We start from the raw sequence: 16932 nt of genomic DNA on the forward strand, positions 1-16932 counted from the left end.
ATTGTTGTTTTTGTGCCCGAAAAGGTACGTTCCGCCATTCCTACCCAAAATGAAAACATCCACAAAAACTCAAGTGAATGTGGTACATACAGAGAGCTCATAAAACCATAGCCAAAATTCTGTTGCACAATTATTTCTCATTCTGTGCCAGCTGGGTGTCCTGGCTTTTGTGATCAAGAATCCAAGTGTAGACTCATTAATTAGTGGCAATTTGCCAATGTGATTTATGCCACTGCCCTTTTGTCAGCGTAATTAAGCAACAGGATTTGGGCCAATGAGCATATGGTGCCTCTTTGATGGCTGCACCGACTTAAAATGGCTTAGATCTCAGACAATGCATTTCCCTCCAGAAAATTCATAGCCACTCGTTTTGCTTTTATTCACACAACTAACTGCCTTCTACTAACAGCCATCTCGGGGAAACCAATTATGAGCAAAAAAGAAGAGGGTCCCTGCAAAAACAGGTTCTACGAGTAGGGGCAGGAATGCAGTGAGCAACAGGGGCCGTGCTGCTATTACCACAAAGCACAGTCTATGGGAATGGAGTGTGGAGTATTAAAAAGGAAGAAACAAGAGATTGCATCCAATCTTCCTTTTAGCTAATCTTGCTTCCATAGATACAGCCTAAAGTCAGTACCTGCTACTGTGCTCCAGATGCCAGCTTGCTACCTGTCTCCCCAATGATGGCATAGAAAAGCTCTTTCCCCTCAACATTTCTCTAAACTGGCATTTACATGGCAGGTCTTTCCCTCCTTCTATTCAGTTAGGCATCCGTCAGTCTCGAAAGACTATGGTAACGTGCTCTCTATGGAGGATTTGGAACAGCATCTAGTGTGGCTGAGAAGGCCAATTTGAGAGTGACAATCTATTCCACACTGAAGACAAATGCAATCTGTCCCCTGTCCAGCTCCCTGGTTTTGTTGCTTTCGTGACTGCCTCTTTGCCTCAGCCTGCCGAACGAGTGTCTCTTCAAATTGGGAGAGGCCATGATGCAACGCCTGCCTCCAGGCTGAATGCCCAGATGTCAAAGTTTCCCATCTATTGAAGTCCATTCCTAAGGCCTTCAGATCCCGCTTGCAGATGGCCTTGTATCACAGCTGTGGTCTCCCTCTGGGGCGATTTCCCTCCATACAGGAGTTCTTTTGGAATCCGACCATCAGCCATTCTCATGACATGCCCAAGCCAACATAGATGTCGCTGTTCTACTGAATAGATCTGTTCTATTCAGTAACTAACTGAACTAACTTGGTTGCATATCTGTGAGCAGAGGAATAGAAGTGAGCCGTCCTCACAGACATCCAAAGAAGAAGAGTGTGAAGGATGTGCCGTAGGGGAATTGATCAAGTTGGATGATGATGAAAGCACGACCAACAAAGCAATAGAGGTTTTTTTAGCAGAGAGGTCCAGAGACTGGGGGGAGGAGTTAGGGACGTGGAGATGGGATGACAATATAAAAGAAGAGGGGGAGAAAAGAGAGAGCAGTTCAGAGGGAGTGAGCAGGGAGACACAAACGGTGGAAACGGGAGTAGAAAGGGAGCAGATCGCGACCCTCGTGAAGAGTTTTCCAAATCTGATGAGAGAAGATGGGTTGGTGTCTCTTCCCAAGGAAATAGACAAGTGTGGAGCAGGTGAGAGGAGAAGGGAATGGAGGCAGGAACCAGAGTGTAATTTCCCACTTTGGGGCAAAGAAACAGTGAGAGTTAAAGATGTGGGACCTGGGGCCAAACCCAAGAAGTACAATCTGTTGAATGACGAAGAGTTGCCGGACCCGTTTGGTCCTGGATTGTTTAATGTTAATGTTAATAAAACGAATCCTTTTATAACGACAACTTCGACTCCGACTGTCCTTCCCGTCGAATCCCCTGGCCCGCCCACTCTAGACAAAGAACCCAATCACAGTATCACAATACATACTATTAGTTCATTCAGTATTTTTTTCTCTATCATTGTTCATTCAAAACCTCTTGCTATAATTTACATATTCCTGTTCAGTTTTGGATTCATTTTCCTCTGCAATACCCATTGTTTTGGTATCCTTTTCTATAGATATCAAGAAAGATTCATATCCAAAGGCTGTTATGTGCTGTCAAGTACATTCTGACTAACTGCAATCCTATGAACCAGTGGCTTTAAAAGGTCCTGAGTCCTGCTCAGTTCTTGCAAAGTCAAGCCCGTGGTTTCCTTTATTAAGTCAATCCATCTCATATTTGATCTTCCTTTTTCCTTGTTGCTGGTGAGTTTACAAAAATATGGTTTTATAATCCAATGAAAGGTTAGAAAGGTCATTCCCATGGGAGACATCATAGCAAGGAATCTCTTTAACAGATAGAACCATTTCACACCTTGAACCTCTGCCATTAACACTCTATAATGAGGAACAGTGATTTAAGTACATATTAGAAATCATTTTTGGTAGTGGCAGAAGGGCGGGGGAAGAAGCTTCTGACTTTGACTCCACTGATATTTGGCTATTTATTTTTCTTTTTTTGAAAAAAAAAATTGTACTAGTAACCTGACTTTGGCATTCAGTTTGAATAAAACTAACAGAACAACTTAAAATCCATAATATAATTCCAAATCCTATAAGTACATGGTACTCGGGTGTTTCTCAGGCATGGCTGCGGACGGCTTACTACGAAAAGAGCTGTTCTGGCATCCACATGAAAGCAAACAAGAATTGCTCCCTGTGTCCTACTCATCACAGGGAGCGAAAAGGGCCCTGTGGGATCCAGAGGGGTCAAAGGAACCGCTACAAGATTGTCACACATAAGATGTTTCTGCCTCCACGGGTCATGCTCCAGGGAGAATGCAAATCACCCATTTTCATATCTCAGAAATGTCTGCTCCCATGGAAGGAGAAGATACTGGAAAGCAAAAAGAAACCGCAGACAGATGCTGCTAGCAGCAGCAGCAGCAGCAGCTCAGTTTCTGGCCAAACTACAAAATCAAGGAAGGCAACTTGGGCCACATAAGAAAGTCTGGAACTTCTAAATGGACACAATTATTGTAGCAGAGAGGCAGCTCTGCCAAACATTTCCAAATTCCATCTTTTAGAGGAAGATCTGGAAGCTGAGGCCAGGGCAGTTTAATATGTTAAAAATGTAATAACCGGATTATTCACAGGAAAAAAAAAAGATGGAATTTGAGGCCTAGCCCTGCCAGGCCCAGCCTTTCAGTTGCTTCCAAACTAAGGGAATTGGAAAGGGAAAAAGACAACACCTTCAAATAAAGAGCAGCTCATGGTGAGGGACCTGGTAGAAGAGGGCCTAGTTTAAAAGAAGGGCAAAGCAATTCCTTTCTCTCCCTTCACTTCAGTCCTTCGAAACCCATGTCAAATGTAGGGAACACACAGCAACATGACGAAAAGAAAGGGCCTCAAGCCCTCTTCTTTGGCATCTAATTGAACCAGCAGATGAAGGCCTTAGTGGAATCAAACAGTCCACACACTGTAGACTAACTTTTCTCACACAGGCCTCAGCCATGTTGGATGGAGGTGACACCATATCTCTGCTCACCAAATGGTGGAATGCTTAACGGTGGAAAGAAATGTACGGAGGGCCTCTTGTGAGTGGTTCCCAAAGTCTCATACTCTTTAAAGCTAGTAAGGCAGCAGGTGAAGCAAAAAAGGCATCCAGCCTTCCAAAATCAGGGAGAGCAAAGGTAAGTCTCACCGAGAGCAGGCCCGAAGAGAAGGTCTCCTCACCAGTCCATTATTGAACCACCTTCCACTAATTTAGATCAATTGATTTCTAAAGAAATATCTGCTACCATGGAAGGAAGCATAATTTCTAAAGAGGTAAGTATTAGAGGCTTAGGACTCCAGCTACTGACCTGGAAATCCCATTTTCTAGCTCCAGATGTGAGATATTGGGAAGCATTACATGGCTACTCAGTAGTAAAGGTAAGAAACACAAAATCAGAGGCACTCTCTTTACTTCACATATTTCCATAGTTATACCCTTGTGTTGAAAAGACACTGTGTGTGTGTCTGGTGGGGAGAACTGTCTCGACTGACACCTTGAATGCCTGGGCCACATGATCAGGCTCCAGAGGCTTTGACAGAAGAGAGCCCTTATTCTTTGTTTCTCACAATTAAAGAGAGTCCAGATCATAACCCATCTTTGTAAGGACTATGAAGGTTTGCCCCATTCTGGCTTAAAGCCTCAGGGAGAATCTTTAGCATGATATTAATAAGGTAATGTACTGCAACTTTAAGAGACTGCTACACAGGCTGTTGTTTGGGGAATCAAGTCAAATGAATGAAAGCATCCTCCCCTCCAAGCAATCTTTAGCTTGATTGGAAAGATATGCTGATGGGGCAAACAACTGCCCTTTTGCTCCAAGAAAACCCAGAAGAGGTTTGAGACATTACAACTGAAAAGAAAAGTGGCAGCCATTATGAGAGACTTAAGCTTTTCCCTGGGGAGGGACAGCTTCTTTGCCCTAAGCCAGGAGCTTAAGGGACTGTGAAGATATTTATACACAGTAAGCAGATGGAAATCCAGATTCTGCTTTGTGCTGGCCCAAGCTTCCTTATGCCCTACCATTTCCCTGCTGATACCAGGAAAGCCAAACTCTAGTAGCCTCCTGTCCTCTTATGCCTCCCTCCATCTGTCTCTTTGACTTTCAACACTTTGTAGGTCAAAAGGACCTCAAGTTATTTGATCCCTTTCTAGGCACCAGGCCAGCAACACACAAAAAGAGAGAAATATCCCTGGGGTTGGCAGGGTTTGCATACTAATTCCTAAGAAATTATCCAGCAGATCCTGATATAGTAAGAACAGGGAACCTGCATTTTTACTTCTAGGCAGAGAAAAGACAACATTGTGCATAGACTTAAACTTCATTGGTCCAAAAAAACTGGTGTAGCATAGCTGTATTGCTACCTAGTTTGCAGCATTTTGGTTATCTTGCTTCTCAATCCCCACTGGAGCAATACAGTTTTTTTTTAAAAATCGCATATATATACACTTTGCAGTATACTGTATATATATAAAGAGATCCATATATGCATCCAGGAAATAAGTACAGTATTCACCCCTCCCAGCCTGTACCAAAGAAGATGGCTCTACGCTTTCTGTTTGCCTTTACGAAGTTTCATTTTGTGGTCGCTTCTATTCCGGTTTTCCAACCTTTTCCTTGATACCGAAGCTGTCCGCCTGGCAGCCGACCTTCTTGCAGGCAGAAAGCCACCGCTAGCAAAAAGGAATGTGAATCCGTGGCTGCATTTGTGCTTTCACATGAATTCCTGTGGATCAGGTCATTAAGTCGGGGTGTGTGGAGGAGGGTGGAAGGGGGTCGGTCAACGGAATGACAATCCAACAAACGCTCTTGAGATCCTTGCTAACAATAGCCACTGCTGGCCAGGGCCGGGGCAAGAAGGCACCCACATTCCTATTCTCGGGCACACGGCGGCTCTTTCCTTGCAGGATAAAGGGGTGGGGTTGTTTTGGCGGCTAACAAGTGAGTTTGCAGCAGTGGGAGAAAAGGCAGCTCCCGGCGGGGAGAGAAGGGCAGGGTGGGATCGCACCACAAAAGAAACCACTAGGGGAGCTGCAGAGAGAAGGAGGGGAGGGTGGCCGTCCTTTTCTTACCTACATCTGCATTGCAAAACGCCTGTTGCGGATGCACCGGAGAGCAGCTGCAGGCGTCGGCGAGGCGGTCCATCCTTCCCAGGAATAACACGGCCAGCGAGGCCAGAAGGCTCGGGAGCGTAGCACTCATCTTGGAGGACAAGGAGGGGACGGTCGGGCTGACGAGATTCGGCTGCTCAGGGCGCCTGCCGCTTCATCCAGAGGCGCGCCCGCCCGCCCGTCCGCCCGCGCACACACCCGCACACAGGCACGCACTCACTCAACCTCTGGGTCTCCGGCGACCCCCAGGGGACTCGTGGCGCTTCAAGCCACAGCCAGCCTCGAAAGTTTGGCTTCCCGTCGGCCCTTCTCCCGGAGTGGAGTGGGGTGGGGCGAGTGGGGGGGGGGACCTGAAAGAGGGTCCCGGCGTTGGAAGACTGGGAGCCCCGCAGACCGTAGCTATGCTTCGCTGCTTCTGCGGCCGCTGCTGCTGCTGCCTTCTAGGGAGGTGTTTTCTTCAGCTAAGCCTGGCTTTTTAATGGGCTCTGGGGATTCGCTGCCCCTCCTCTCCGTGGCACCGGGCCAGAGCGGGCGGCTCGCCTACTCCCCGTCAGCGCTCTTGCGCGGCTCTCCCTTCCTTCGCCTCCGGCCCCGGCTCCAGTCGGTTTTCTACAATCCCTGCGCGGGCTTTCTTTGCTTGACAGCTCCCGCCCTTCTCAGTCTGGAGCTCGCCGCTTAAGAAACACCAGCCATAGGAAGCCAACCCCCTGTTCCGCTAAGCAGCACCAGCATGCTTGGTGCTCAAGAAGTGTGTGGTGTCTTTTTTTAAAAATAGCAGCAAGGATTGTGGGAAGGGGGTACTATGTGGTGGTAGCGCCCTGAGCCGAATATCAAGCCCCGGGTTCACCAAATAGCTCTCCCCAGTACCGGTGGTACCAGTACACCATTTATTATACAGAACGACCTGTTTCTGCCTCTCTTGGTATTTCTCCTCAAGCCCGCGGATGGGGAGGGGGCGTTTCCCAGCAGAAATCCTCTTTGAGAAGGGAGGGCCTCGTTGCATTTCAACAATGGGTGGGGGGCACAGTTCTTTTTCGTTAATATTTTTATGGCTTTCTCACCAGCTCAGTTCTAGCCATGTCCACTCTGAAGCAAGGTCCAGTACTACAGCTTTCTCCAAGAGAGAGAGAGAGAAACCGCTCTTCTGTGCAACAGGTTGCCAAGCTGCATGCAAGAGCCTCCTTCTCTGCGGCAGCTTCTGGGTTGTGCAAATCGAAGCTCAATTTCCACAGAATTCAGTCCCCCAAGGCTAAACAGCTTCTTATCGCTGATCATGGTAGGAAGCAGGTTTCAAAGAGGTAGCCATGTTTTAATCTGTCTCCGCGTGTATTAAGCACAAGAGTTGTGGGGCTTTGAAAGACTAACAGATCTATTTCAGTGGGAGCTTTCCTGCATTACAATTCACTTTTTCAGACACAGAGTGTAATAGACTACAGGGTTATATAAACACAGGACATGACAGAGTAGCCTCAAAGAATAGTGATTAATTGTTCTTTTCCCTATCTTCCTTGGTCCCCTCCCGCCCTCACACATACAGAGTATATAAAACTGTAGCCTAACTACAATGATCTGTGTATCTGAGGGAGTGAACTGTAATCCAAAATAATTTACATTGAAGTAAATAGTCTGTACAGCCACTACTCTTCTGTTTTTGTGTCCGTTATACAAGCAAAAGAAACTGTTAGCCACAAGATGAAACCCTGAGGAGTCAAAAGTTTCCTTTCCCTGCCTTCAATTTCACCATAGTTTCAGTCAGCAAACCCAGACTGAACCAAGAGTGGCTGGTAATATTCAGAAATCCTCCTTTTCAAAGATCACTCCTTGAGAAAATGATTAATTAATCAGACTTAGTGATATTTCCCCTAATCCTAACATCCAGAAATAAAGGACTAGTCTAGTAGTGAGCAAGGATCTGCCTCTGGTTTAAGGTGGTGACGTTAGGTGCCCAGTGCTAATTGCCAGAAGAACTCCAGAAGTTGTTCAGATACAAAGGTGCTGGGAGTATAGGGAAATGCATTGTTATTTTTGTAGAGCCCATGCCTGTATCTGCCACATTTTGACTTGCCACATTCTCTGTTTCTAAGATGTAGTGGGCAACTCTCAAGGGTTCTTGTTTTCTTTAATACATCTAAAGAGGTTGAACAACAGTTGCAGCTCTCTAAACGTTGGTGGCCTACATTTGCCATTCAGTCTAACCGACGAAGCTGCCAATAAAGAACTATGGAATTGCAGTTCCAAAACACCTGGAGAGCCACAACACCCATCTTTGCTCTAAGTCATTTTGTATGAAAATGCTCAGAAGGAGAACTCTCTGTGTCCTAACCTCACAGCCTTCTCATGGAAGTTCATGTGTGGGTCCTGTCTTGCCTTTCATCTATGCCACCCTTATTTCTAAACACTCCGCAAAGGTTGTTCCTTTGACACTTCCAGTATAATCTCGGAAGATTACAGTGCAGCATCCTCAGAATGTCCTGGAGATACAGAAATATGCAATAGGCACATAGAAAGCATCTGCCCAGAGTGTTTTGACAATGTTAAGGGTCAGGAAGCCAGGCTGGAGGCGGGTCCTGCTGATGGCCAGGGAGTGGAGCCGGCTGAGTGCCCAGCAGTGAGTCATGGCTGTTGGAGATAAATGGAAACACATGTGCAGCCGTTTGTGGGCTTTATTGCTCACAGCACAGAAAGCATGGACACTTAGTAAACACAGGCCAAGGGCTGGTCCACTCCTCAAATTCAGACATCTGCTGTTCCCACACCCACTTTGCAGAAACCCAGGCGTAGCGGGCAGGGCGCTCTTCTAACCAAATCAGTATTGGCGCAAGACATTTTGCTGACTGGGCTGGAGCCTCCCTTCCCCCACCATCATTAGGGACAACCCTTAGTAAAGCTTTGCTTCACCATTCAGACACAAATAAATGTCATTGTCGGTCCCTGTGCATACATGCCCCACCCCCAAAATGCTTGGAGCCAATAGCATTGGCTAACTGATGCAGTCTTACCTGCAGACTTTACCAAGTAGGTTCACACAATGAGAGTCTAGCTTGTCATTGCGTGACATTAATGCTAGAGTTTGCAAGGTTTACCTCATCTGTACTTGACAGACAGTACACATAGTAGTACAAATCGTGAAGTCAAAAACATTCTGTAAATCCCAAGTAGGTAACCTGTTGATGCTTTAGACCAGTGGTCCCCAACCTTGGGCATCCAATTGTTCTTGGACTTCAACTCCCAGAAATCCTGGCCAGCAGTGGTAGTGGAGAAGGCTTCTGGGAATTGTAGTCCAAGAACATCTGGAGGCCCAAGGTTGGAGACCACTGCTTTAGACTACAAGCCCCATCATAACTGACTGCTGGACATGTTGGCGAGAGTCAATGGTAGCCCTATGTAGTCCAAGTAGAGCAGTGGCTGGAGGGCTTTAGATTCACCAGCTCAGCTATAAATAAAAATACCTGGCCTCTCTGCCTCTGGCATAGGAAGGCATTTCATTAACAGGGAAAACAAGTGAAACAAACCACCTCACGCATTTCAGGGGCCAGTCAAATTAGGGGCATCTATTTGTGTCACAATGTTTTTATTGTAAACATGTGTTGTGGTCTTTCTAATGGGGGACAAATCTGTCTGTATACCCTTTCCTTGTTCCTTTCCCCTATGCCAGTTCCATACAGACAATTGACTATGATGGTTACTGTGATCCTCTTATGCTATGCATGCATCCTATAGATAAGACACAATTTCTACTGTATTGAGGGAGGAGATGCGTTTGAAAAATTCAGTGTGCTTGCAGCTTTTGCTTTTGGGAACTTCCATTGGGAAGCAACACTGATGTGGGAGGAAGAGAGGAAAGAAGTAACAGAAGAAAGATGGATGAAGATGGCTCAGAGAGAAAGAAAAGCTTACCTTTTCCACTGATCCACTGCTGCCTTCAGTCCTGCCCACTGCCATGTGTGGCCCCAGCATGTTTCCCCTCAAGAGAATGTGGTTGTAAACAGGAGAAAACAAGTTTACTGATTTCTGTTACTGCACTTTATTCATTGCTACAGAGAGCCTTTGTTTTAATCTTGGTTAATTGCAGAAATGCAGTGCCAGACTAGCAGCTGTAGTGTGGTAGAGCAGGGATCCCCAAGCCCCAAACCATGGATCAGGACCAGTCCGTGGCCTTGGAAGGACTGGGCCACCGAGACAGATTTTCAAGGGCCGAATGAATTTGTCCATATGTGTGTATGCACACACATGTGACAGGTTTAAGATAAACCTGGAGGAATTGTTGAATACAATTTTGTACAATGAAGTACAGTGGGGTCTTGACTTGAGAACTTAATCCGTATTGGAAGGTGGTTCTCAAGTCAAAAAGTTCTCAGGTCAAATCTGCATTTCCCATAGGAATGCATTGAAAACCATTTGATCCGTATCTGCTCTTTTCCGTCCATAGAAACTAATGGGAAGCTGCTATTCCGCCTTCGACCACTAGAGGGGGGATATTTTGTTTATTTTTTTCTTAGGTCAAGAAAGGTTCAGGGAAGGCAGGGAAAATACAGTCCAGGCAGTACAGTAGCAGGCAGTCTGAAGACTGTCTCCCAATCCACTCTCTAAACGCTGGGAGGAGTGAGGAAGCAGACAGGCACCCTTTTCACTGGCCAACAGTTAACTGAAAGTTCAAATTTTGCACTTTCCCTGCCTCCCACGTGGGTTTTTTCAGTTCTTAACTCAAATCTAAGTATGTAAGTCAAGTCAATATTTTCCTATGAGAGTGGTTCTTAAGTCAAAATGTTCTTAACTCAAGCCGTTCTTAAGTCAAGACCCCACTGTAAGTGTTTGTAAGAATCAGTGCTGTAGAAAGAAGTAAGGCTAGAATTTATACAGCTGAGTTAATTGTAACAGCTGAGGAAGAAATCCCAGGATTGGATGTATGTATGTATGTTTAGTCGTTTAGTCGTGTCCGACTCTTCGTGACCCCATGGACCAGAGCACGCCAGGCCCTCCTGTCTTCTACTGCCTCCCGGAGTTGTGTCAGGTTCATGTTGGTTGCTTCGCAGACACTGTCCAGCCATCTCATCCTCGGTCGTCCCCTTCTCCTCTTGCCATCACACCTTCCTAACATCAAGGTTTTTTCCAAGGACTCTTTTCTTCTCATGAGATGGCCAAAGTACTGGAGCCTCAGCTTCAGGATCTGTCCTTCAAGTGAGCATTCAGGGTTGATTTCCTTTAGAACTGATAGGTTTGTTCTCCTTGCAGTCCAGGGGATTCTCAAGAGCCTCCTCCAGCACCACAATTCAAAGGCATCAATTCTTCGGCGGTCTGCTTTCTTTATGGTCCAGCTCTCACTTCCATACATCATGACAGGAAAAACCATAGCTTTGACTATTCGGACTTTTGTTGGCAAGGTGATGTCTCTGCTTTTCAAGATGCTGTCAAGATTTGTCATCGCTTTCCTCCCAAGAAGAAGGCGCCTTTTAATTTCAGGGCTGCTGTCTCCATCTGCAGTGATCATGGAGCCCAGGAAGATAAAATTTGACACTGCCTCCATATCTTCCCCTTCTATTTCCCAGGAGGTGATGGGACCAGTGGCCATGATCTTAGTTTTTTTGATGTTGAGTTTCAGACCGTTTTTTGCACTCTCCTCTTTCACTCTCATTACAAGGTTCTTTAATTCCTCCTCACTTTCTGCCATCAGAGTGGTATCATCTGCATATCGGAGGTTGTTGATATTTCTTCCGGCAATCTTAATTCCGGCTTGGGATTCTTCCAGTCCAGCCTTCCGCATGATGTATTCTGCATATAAGTTAAATAAGCTGGGGGACAATATACAGCCTTGCCATACTCCTTTCCCAATTTTGAACCACTCAGTTGTTCCATGACCAGTTCTAACTCTTGCTTCCTGTCCCACATATAGGTTTCTCAGGAGACAGATAAAGTGGTCAGGCACTCCCATTTCTTTAAGAACTTGCCATAGTTTGCTGTGGTCCACACAGTCAAAGGCTTTCGCATAGTCAATGAAGCAGAAGTAGATATTTTTCTGGAACTCTCTGGCTTTCTCCATAATCCAGCGCAAGTTAGCAATTTGGTCTCGAGTTCCTCTGCCTCTTCGGCAGGATTGGATAACCCTGGGATAAAGCTAGCAGACCTAGCACACACACTCTGTTGGTGTCATTGGTGTAGTCCTGGTGCTGTGCTGGAGTATCCTGGAAGAAGCCGTGTCTTTGTGCTGTGTATTAGAAGAAGAACTCTGGCTAGTGGACTGAACATATGGTATTTGACTGCTGAACTAATTTATAAGGACTTTGACTCTATGCATTGAACTCTGTGGAAACTGCTGTGTATGACTTTGGGACTGGAAACAAGGACTAAGCTGTACAAATATGTATATATCCTGTAAATAACACAACTATTCTGCTATCAACACTGCTTTATTGCTTGGCATCTTCATCTCTCAGGGAAGTTCTTTTGGTTAACGCCACCTGGTGCATCCTGGTAATACCACAACTCTTTCAACATGCACATTCCTATCTGCATGCATGCACCCACCCACCCCAATGGAGGGACACCCCCCACCCCCCACTCGCGGTCCTTGGAGAATGGTCTTCAACTAAACGGGTCCCTGGTGCCAAAAAGGTTGGGACCCACTGTGGTAGAGGGAACCTATAATAAGAAGTGATAATCAGATCCTTGATTTAGATGTTCTAAGTTAAACATATTTGGGTAGGTGTGACAAATGTTTATCTCAATACCTGAAAGGAGAAAGGAGGACAAAAAAACATGAACTGATCTTGAACTAGGAACACTCAAAAATTTAAGCCCTGGTGTTTTGAAAAAAAAAGTGGAATGTTTCCTCACTATATTGTCACAAGATGAGTGCAAAGAAACTGAGAATATAGAACCTGGAATCCATTGTGAACATTCAGGCTTTCCTGTGTGTGTCTGGGAAGCTGGCCAAGTGCCTTAAGAGTCAATGTTGGCTTGGTAAGGAGGAGGAGTAGCACCTGCAGCTTATCTCTTGAGAAAGCAGCCTTCAAGGCCAGGCCCAGACAGTTCCCTGGTAGTGTGCTAAGTAGGAAAATGACTGGGGTGGGGGTGGTTAGGGTCAGAAGGTGCTGCTTGAACGCTAGAAGGAATGCAAAATCTGGTGGTTAATCTGGACTGGTCTAGAACAGGACATTTAATGTATGGAAAAAGGTTCAATCATTTCTTTAGTTGGCTTAGCTTGACTCTTAGGAGATGCTAGGCTCAGTTGCTGTTCTGTTGTGCTGTATACACTCTATGTGCCTAAGAGCTATGCTGATTTCTGCACTAGTCTGTGAGTCTTGGGCCAAAGAGTTTTGCTTTTTTTTCTTTTGCTTTTTTTGGGGGGTGGTTTCCTCTTGGTTGTCTTAGCTTTGTTTCATAGTACTCTTTGCCTTAAATGTAAACGTATTTCAACTTTTTTTTTTTTGCTTTTTTCTGTATTTTTACTCTTTTTATAAAAAGATAATAAACGATCCAATTGGCTGAGTGTCTGCAGTACTGAATCCAAATCTTGCCTTGACTACTTCTGGGAGTTATTGTTCCTTTGTAAGTGTGGTGGCAGCTCTAACTTAAAAGGTGAGCATACTGTTTCCAAGCGCTAAACCTTCTGGATCTTTGGATTCCCTAGAAGCACTGTCAAGCCTGGAGTGCAGGGAGGTGTAGGTGTGAGGCTGGTTCTGTTGTCCTTACCCCAACTCATTCTCCCAGGTTTACTCATCCCAAGGCTAACAAGGTGGTGTGGCTGAATGGCTGTGGAAGGGTCTACTAGACATGGGCAGGGGACATGGGTCTTCACAATGAGAATAATATGCAAACACAGCTGATATTGCTAGAATATACAGTACAGCAAAAAAAAAAAAAAGGCTTCTGTGTTCCGCTTTGTAAGAGACTGATGACTACTAAGATCTTGTTCCCTTCAAGGCATATGTGAGAATCCAGATTTTCTTTGTTGTCGTGTTCCTTTCCAGTCTGAAATGCTGACAGTGCTTATTTAGCAGCATCGTACCTGAACAATTCAACTGCTTTTTAAAAGAATGATCCTGTTCAGGAAATAACAAATTTCTGGCATATTGCAAACAGGCTCTGAGGTTGATACAGAGACCCCTTTAAAGCTGGAAAGAACTACCATTGCTCCCACAGGGAAACATGGAGCCCTCATAATAAACCAGAAAATGAGGGAAGAGATCCCAATGGCCTTAAAAACTGCTTTGTGATAGCACAGAATCAGACTTGACTGTACTGACTGGGAGGTATTGGAAGTTGTTCACAACAGTAACTTTTTAGAGTTCTGTATGGATTCAGGAAGGACTGGGAGGAAAGAGATTGATACATGTTGAGAGATATCTTCCCACAGGGTGAAGATTTGAAATGGTTCACAGGTCAAAGATAAATGGCACAATATCCCACTATGGTGGTTCCACATTCACCACATATTGCATGTCATATGTTTAGAAGTTTGTTTCGATCTACATATATCTCAGATACTAAATATTAAATGAGAAGATGCTGGACTAAACCTATGAATAACAAAAAACAATACACCTTACCGAATGCATGAATGCTAAAGAGTGTCTCCTACCAGGACAAAACTCTGGATGGACAACCTGGAAGTCATTTAATAGACTTTGAAGTGAAGTAGGAACAATTAATAATCAAATAAAATGGGGTTCCTTTGACGAATAATCAAATAAAATGGGGTTCCTTTGATACAGGTCAAATTTCCTGTCACTGTGGGGAAATTCAGTCAACACAGCCCTTATGTGCATGCAATTTATTCCCCACCAAGTGTACAAAAGAAGATCTAGCAAATGTCTAATGCTATTGAAACAGTCAACGTCCAGTCAAAAATAGTTTTTATCTTAAAATTTTAATTTGTTTTTAACTTTACCAATGTTCCATAGGTAAAGGTAAATGTTCCCCTTGACATTTAGTCAGTCGTGTCCGACTCTAGGGGGCGATGCTCATCCCCGTTTCCAAACCGTAGAGCCAGCGTTTGTCCGAAGACGGTTTCCATTGTCATGTGGCCAGCGTGACTTAGGCACGGAACGCTGTTACCTTCCCACTGAGGTGGTACCTATTTATCTACTCGCATTTACTGTACATGCTTTCGAACTGCTAGGTTGGTGAGGAGCTGGGACAAAGCGATGGGAGCTCACTCCGTCGCATGGATTCGATCTTACGACTGCTGGTCTTCTGACCCTGCAGCACAGAGGCTTCTGCAGTTTAACCCACAGCGCCACCACGTCCCCAATATTCCATATACATCCATAATTTAAAATTGTGCAATACTTTGATATGAAGAACGAAAAATAAGTTTGCAAGTACATAAGTCTTCTTACTGATTTTCAGCAATTTATCACATCTGTGACAAACGCGAAGAGAAAGATCTCATTATTTTATAAAAGTTTATTGAAATTAGCCAAATACTCCACTAAATGGATTAAATATATGTGAGAACAGATTTTTCATGAGATAAACACTGAAAGCCATTTAAGGGTGCAATCGGGTGGTGAGAAAGGGTCATATCTGATCTCACGGAAAGGGTCAATTTGCTGGGAGTGATGTCCCTTACAGCGATCCTCCTGTCTGTCAGGGAATCAGTCCAAAAGAAGAGTCGCCCTGTCACTGGACCAAAAAAAAATCCAGCTTGGGCATGGATCAGGGTCAGGCTGGAGTACTTTTGCCCATTAGTTATGCAATCATGGGGAAATAATGCTAGAATGTGCCACAAATGGTCCAAAATGCAAACTATTTCCCCATCTAATTGCACAGCATCAACAATGACTACTGTCACTGGTATTTCCTATTTTTGCTCGTTGCGACAGACTGATGACATTACTAGCTTATGTTTATCAAACCCCGCAGAAGAAAAGTAAACCAAACTGTTTAGGAATTCACAAATAAGAAATCAATCATATAAAAGGGAGGGCATGTAAAGTCAGCACATAATCCTTTTTTGAACTGAATGCAGAACCAACACTTTCTGCATTCAAGCCCTCGAGAACTAATTGGACAAGATGCCAAAGAAGTCCGACACAGCAGCTTGTGTTTGAACTAGGAATAATAATGAGCTTCTAGTAACTTCTCAACATAAGAGCCATAAAACATATACAAGTGCAGTTAGCAGAGTATTCTGACCTTTGCGCATGTGCAGCCAATGCTAAGGATATTTGTACACAGCACACATAACCCTATGCACTAGATGTCAGCCAAAGGACAGCCTTGCTTCAGGCGGCCAACGTTCCAGGTGATATTCCCACATGGCAATGCCAATAGTTTATCCCTTGAAGTGTGTTTAGGGTACCTGTGACTTCAAACAGCAGCTTAATTTTATGTGGAAAAGTGAAAGATATAACTATACTGTATTCTGGAACTGCATCAAGTGATTAAACAAGCTTGGTAAGTCAGCCGATTAAGAGCACCAGATGCTAAGTTGTTTATAATGTGCATGTTTGTGCTGAAGTGCAGCTACACAGGGTGCAACTACACGGTTGAAGTCAATTGAGAGTGGGTGCAGGTTTTTAGAAATCCATTTAATGTCATGTGTTTATTGTGTCGGCGTGTGCATCCTCATGGAACAACTTTTAGTCCAGTTGTAAGTTGTGTGGTACATTGGCACTTCAGTTTTCCAAGTCCCAGTTTCCCTTGTTTTCTCTCTGCACCTGGAACTTAATTCTTCACCTCGACTGTACCTTATGCCTTTCTTGAGGCACAGCTTGCCTGCCTTGAGACAGCTGATGCCAGCATCAGCAGCCTACAACACAGCCCACAACTACTCTAACAGCTGTCTTTTAAAAATCCTCATGTCTAGACTAAATAATGTTTTTTAATATTTAATTTTTAAATATACTGTACTGTATTTTTCCGTGTATAAAACAAGACTTTTTACTTAAATAATTAGACCAAAAATTGAGGGTCATTTTATACACGGCAGGCAGCCGCTTTCCCTGCCTTTTGCGAAGCCACAGAGTAAAGCAGCCGTGAAAGGGCAGCACCCCCGCACCCCTTTGATCCTGAAGCAGCCATGAAAGGGCATCAGGATCAAAGGGGCCGAGCGTGCTGCCCTTTTATGGCTGCATTACCCATTTCCTAAGCTCTACAGGGCTTAGGAAGCAGGAAACGCAGCCGGGGGAAAGGGCGGGAGGATCAAAGGGGCACAAGCATGCAAATTTTCTAATTTGGGGGTTAGAAAAGGGGGGTTGTCTTATACTTTGGGTCGTCTTGTAAACGGAAAAATGTGGTAAGTTTTGAAGTGGCATAGCGCTAAATAATACAGTGCTGAAACACAGACAGAAAGGGG

At 44.8% G+C, this 16932-nt stretch overlaps 1 protein-coding gene across 1 annotated transcript in view; it reads right to left on the reverse strand.

Annotated features, from left to right (window-relative positions):
- Window positions 1–6129, reverse strand: part of TIMP2 (TIMP metallopeptidase inhibitor 2) — a 46366-nt gene extending 40237 nt beyond the window's left edge. The window contains exon 1 of the mRNA XM_020813960.3: window positions 5595–6129. Coding sequence (XP_020669619.1) covers window positions 5595–5724 — 130 coding nt within the window. The 5' untranslated portion in view covers window positions 5725–6129. The remainder of the gene's footprint in view (window positions 1–5594) is intronic.
- Window positions 6130–16932: the final 10803 nt, after the last annotated feature.

The sequence above is a fragment of the Pogona vitticeps genome, chromosome 2, assembly GCF_051106095.1.
Source record: "Pogona vitticeps strain Pit_001003342236 chromosome 2, PviZW2.1, whole genome shotgun sequence".
NCBI lineage: Eukaryota > Metazoa > Chordata > Lepidosauria > Squamata > Agamidae > Pogona > Pogona vitticeps.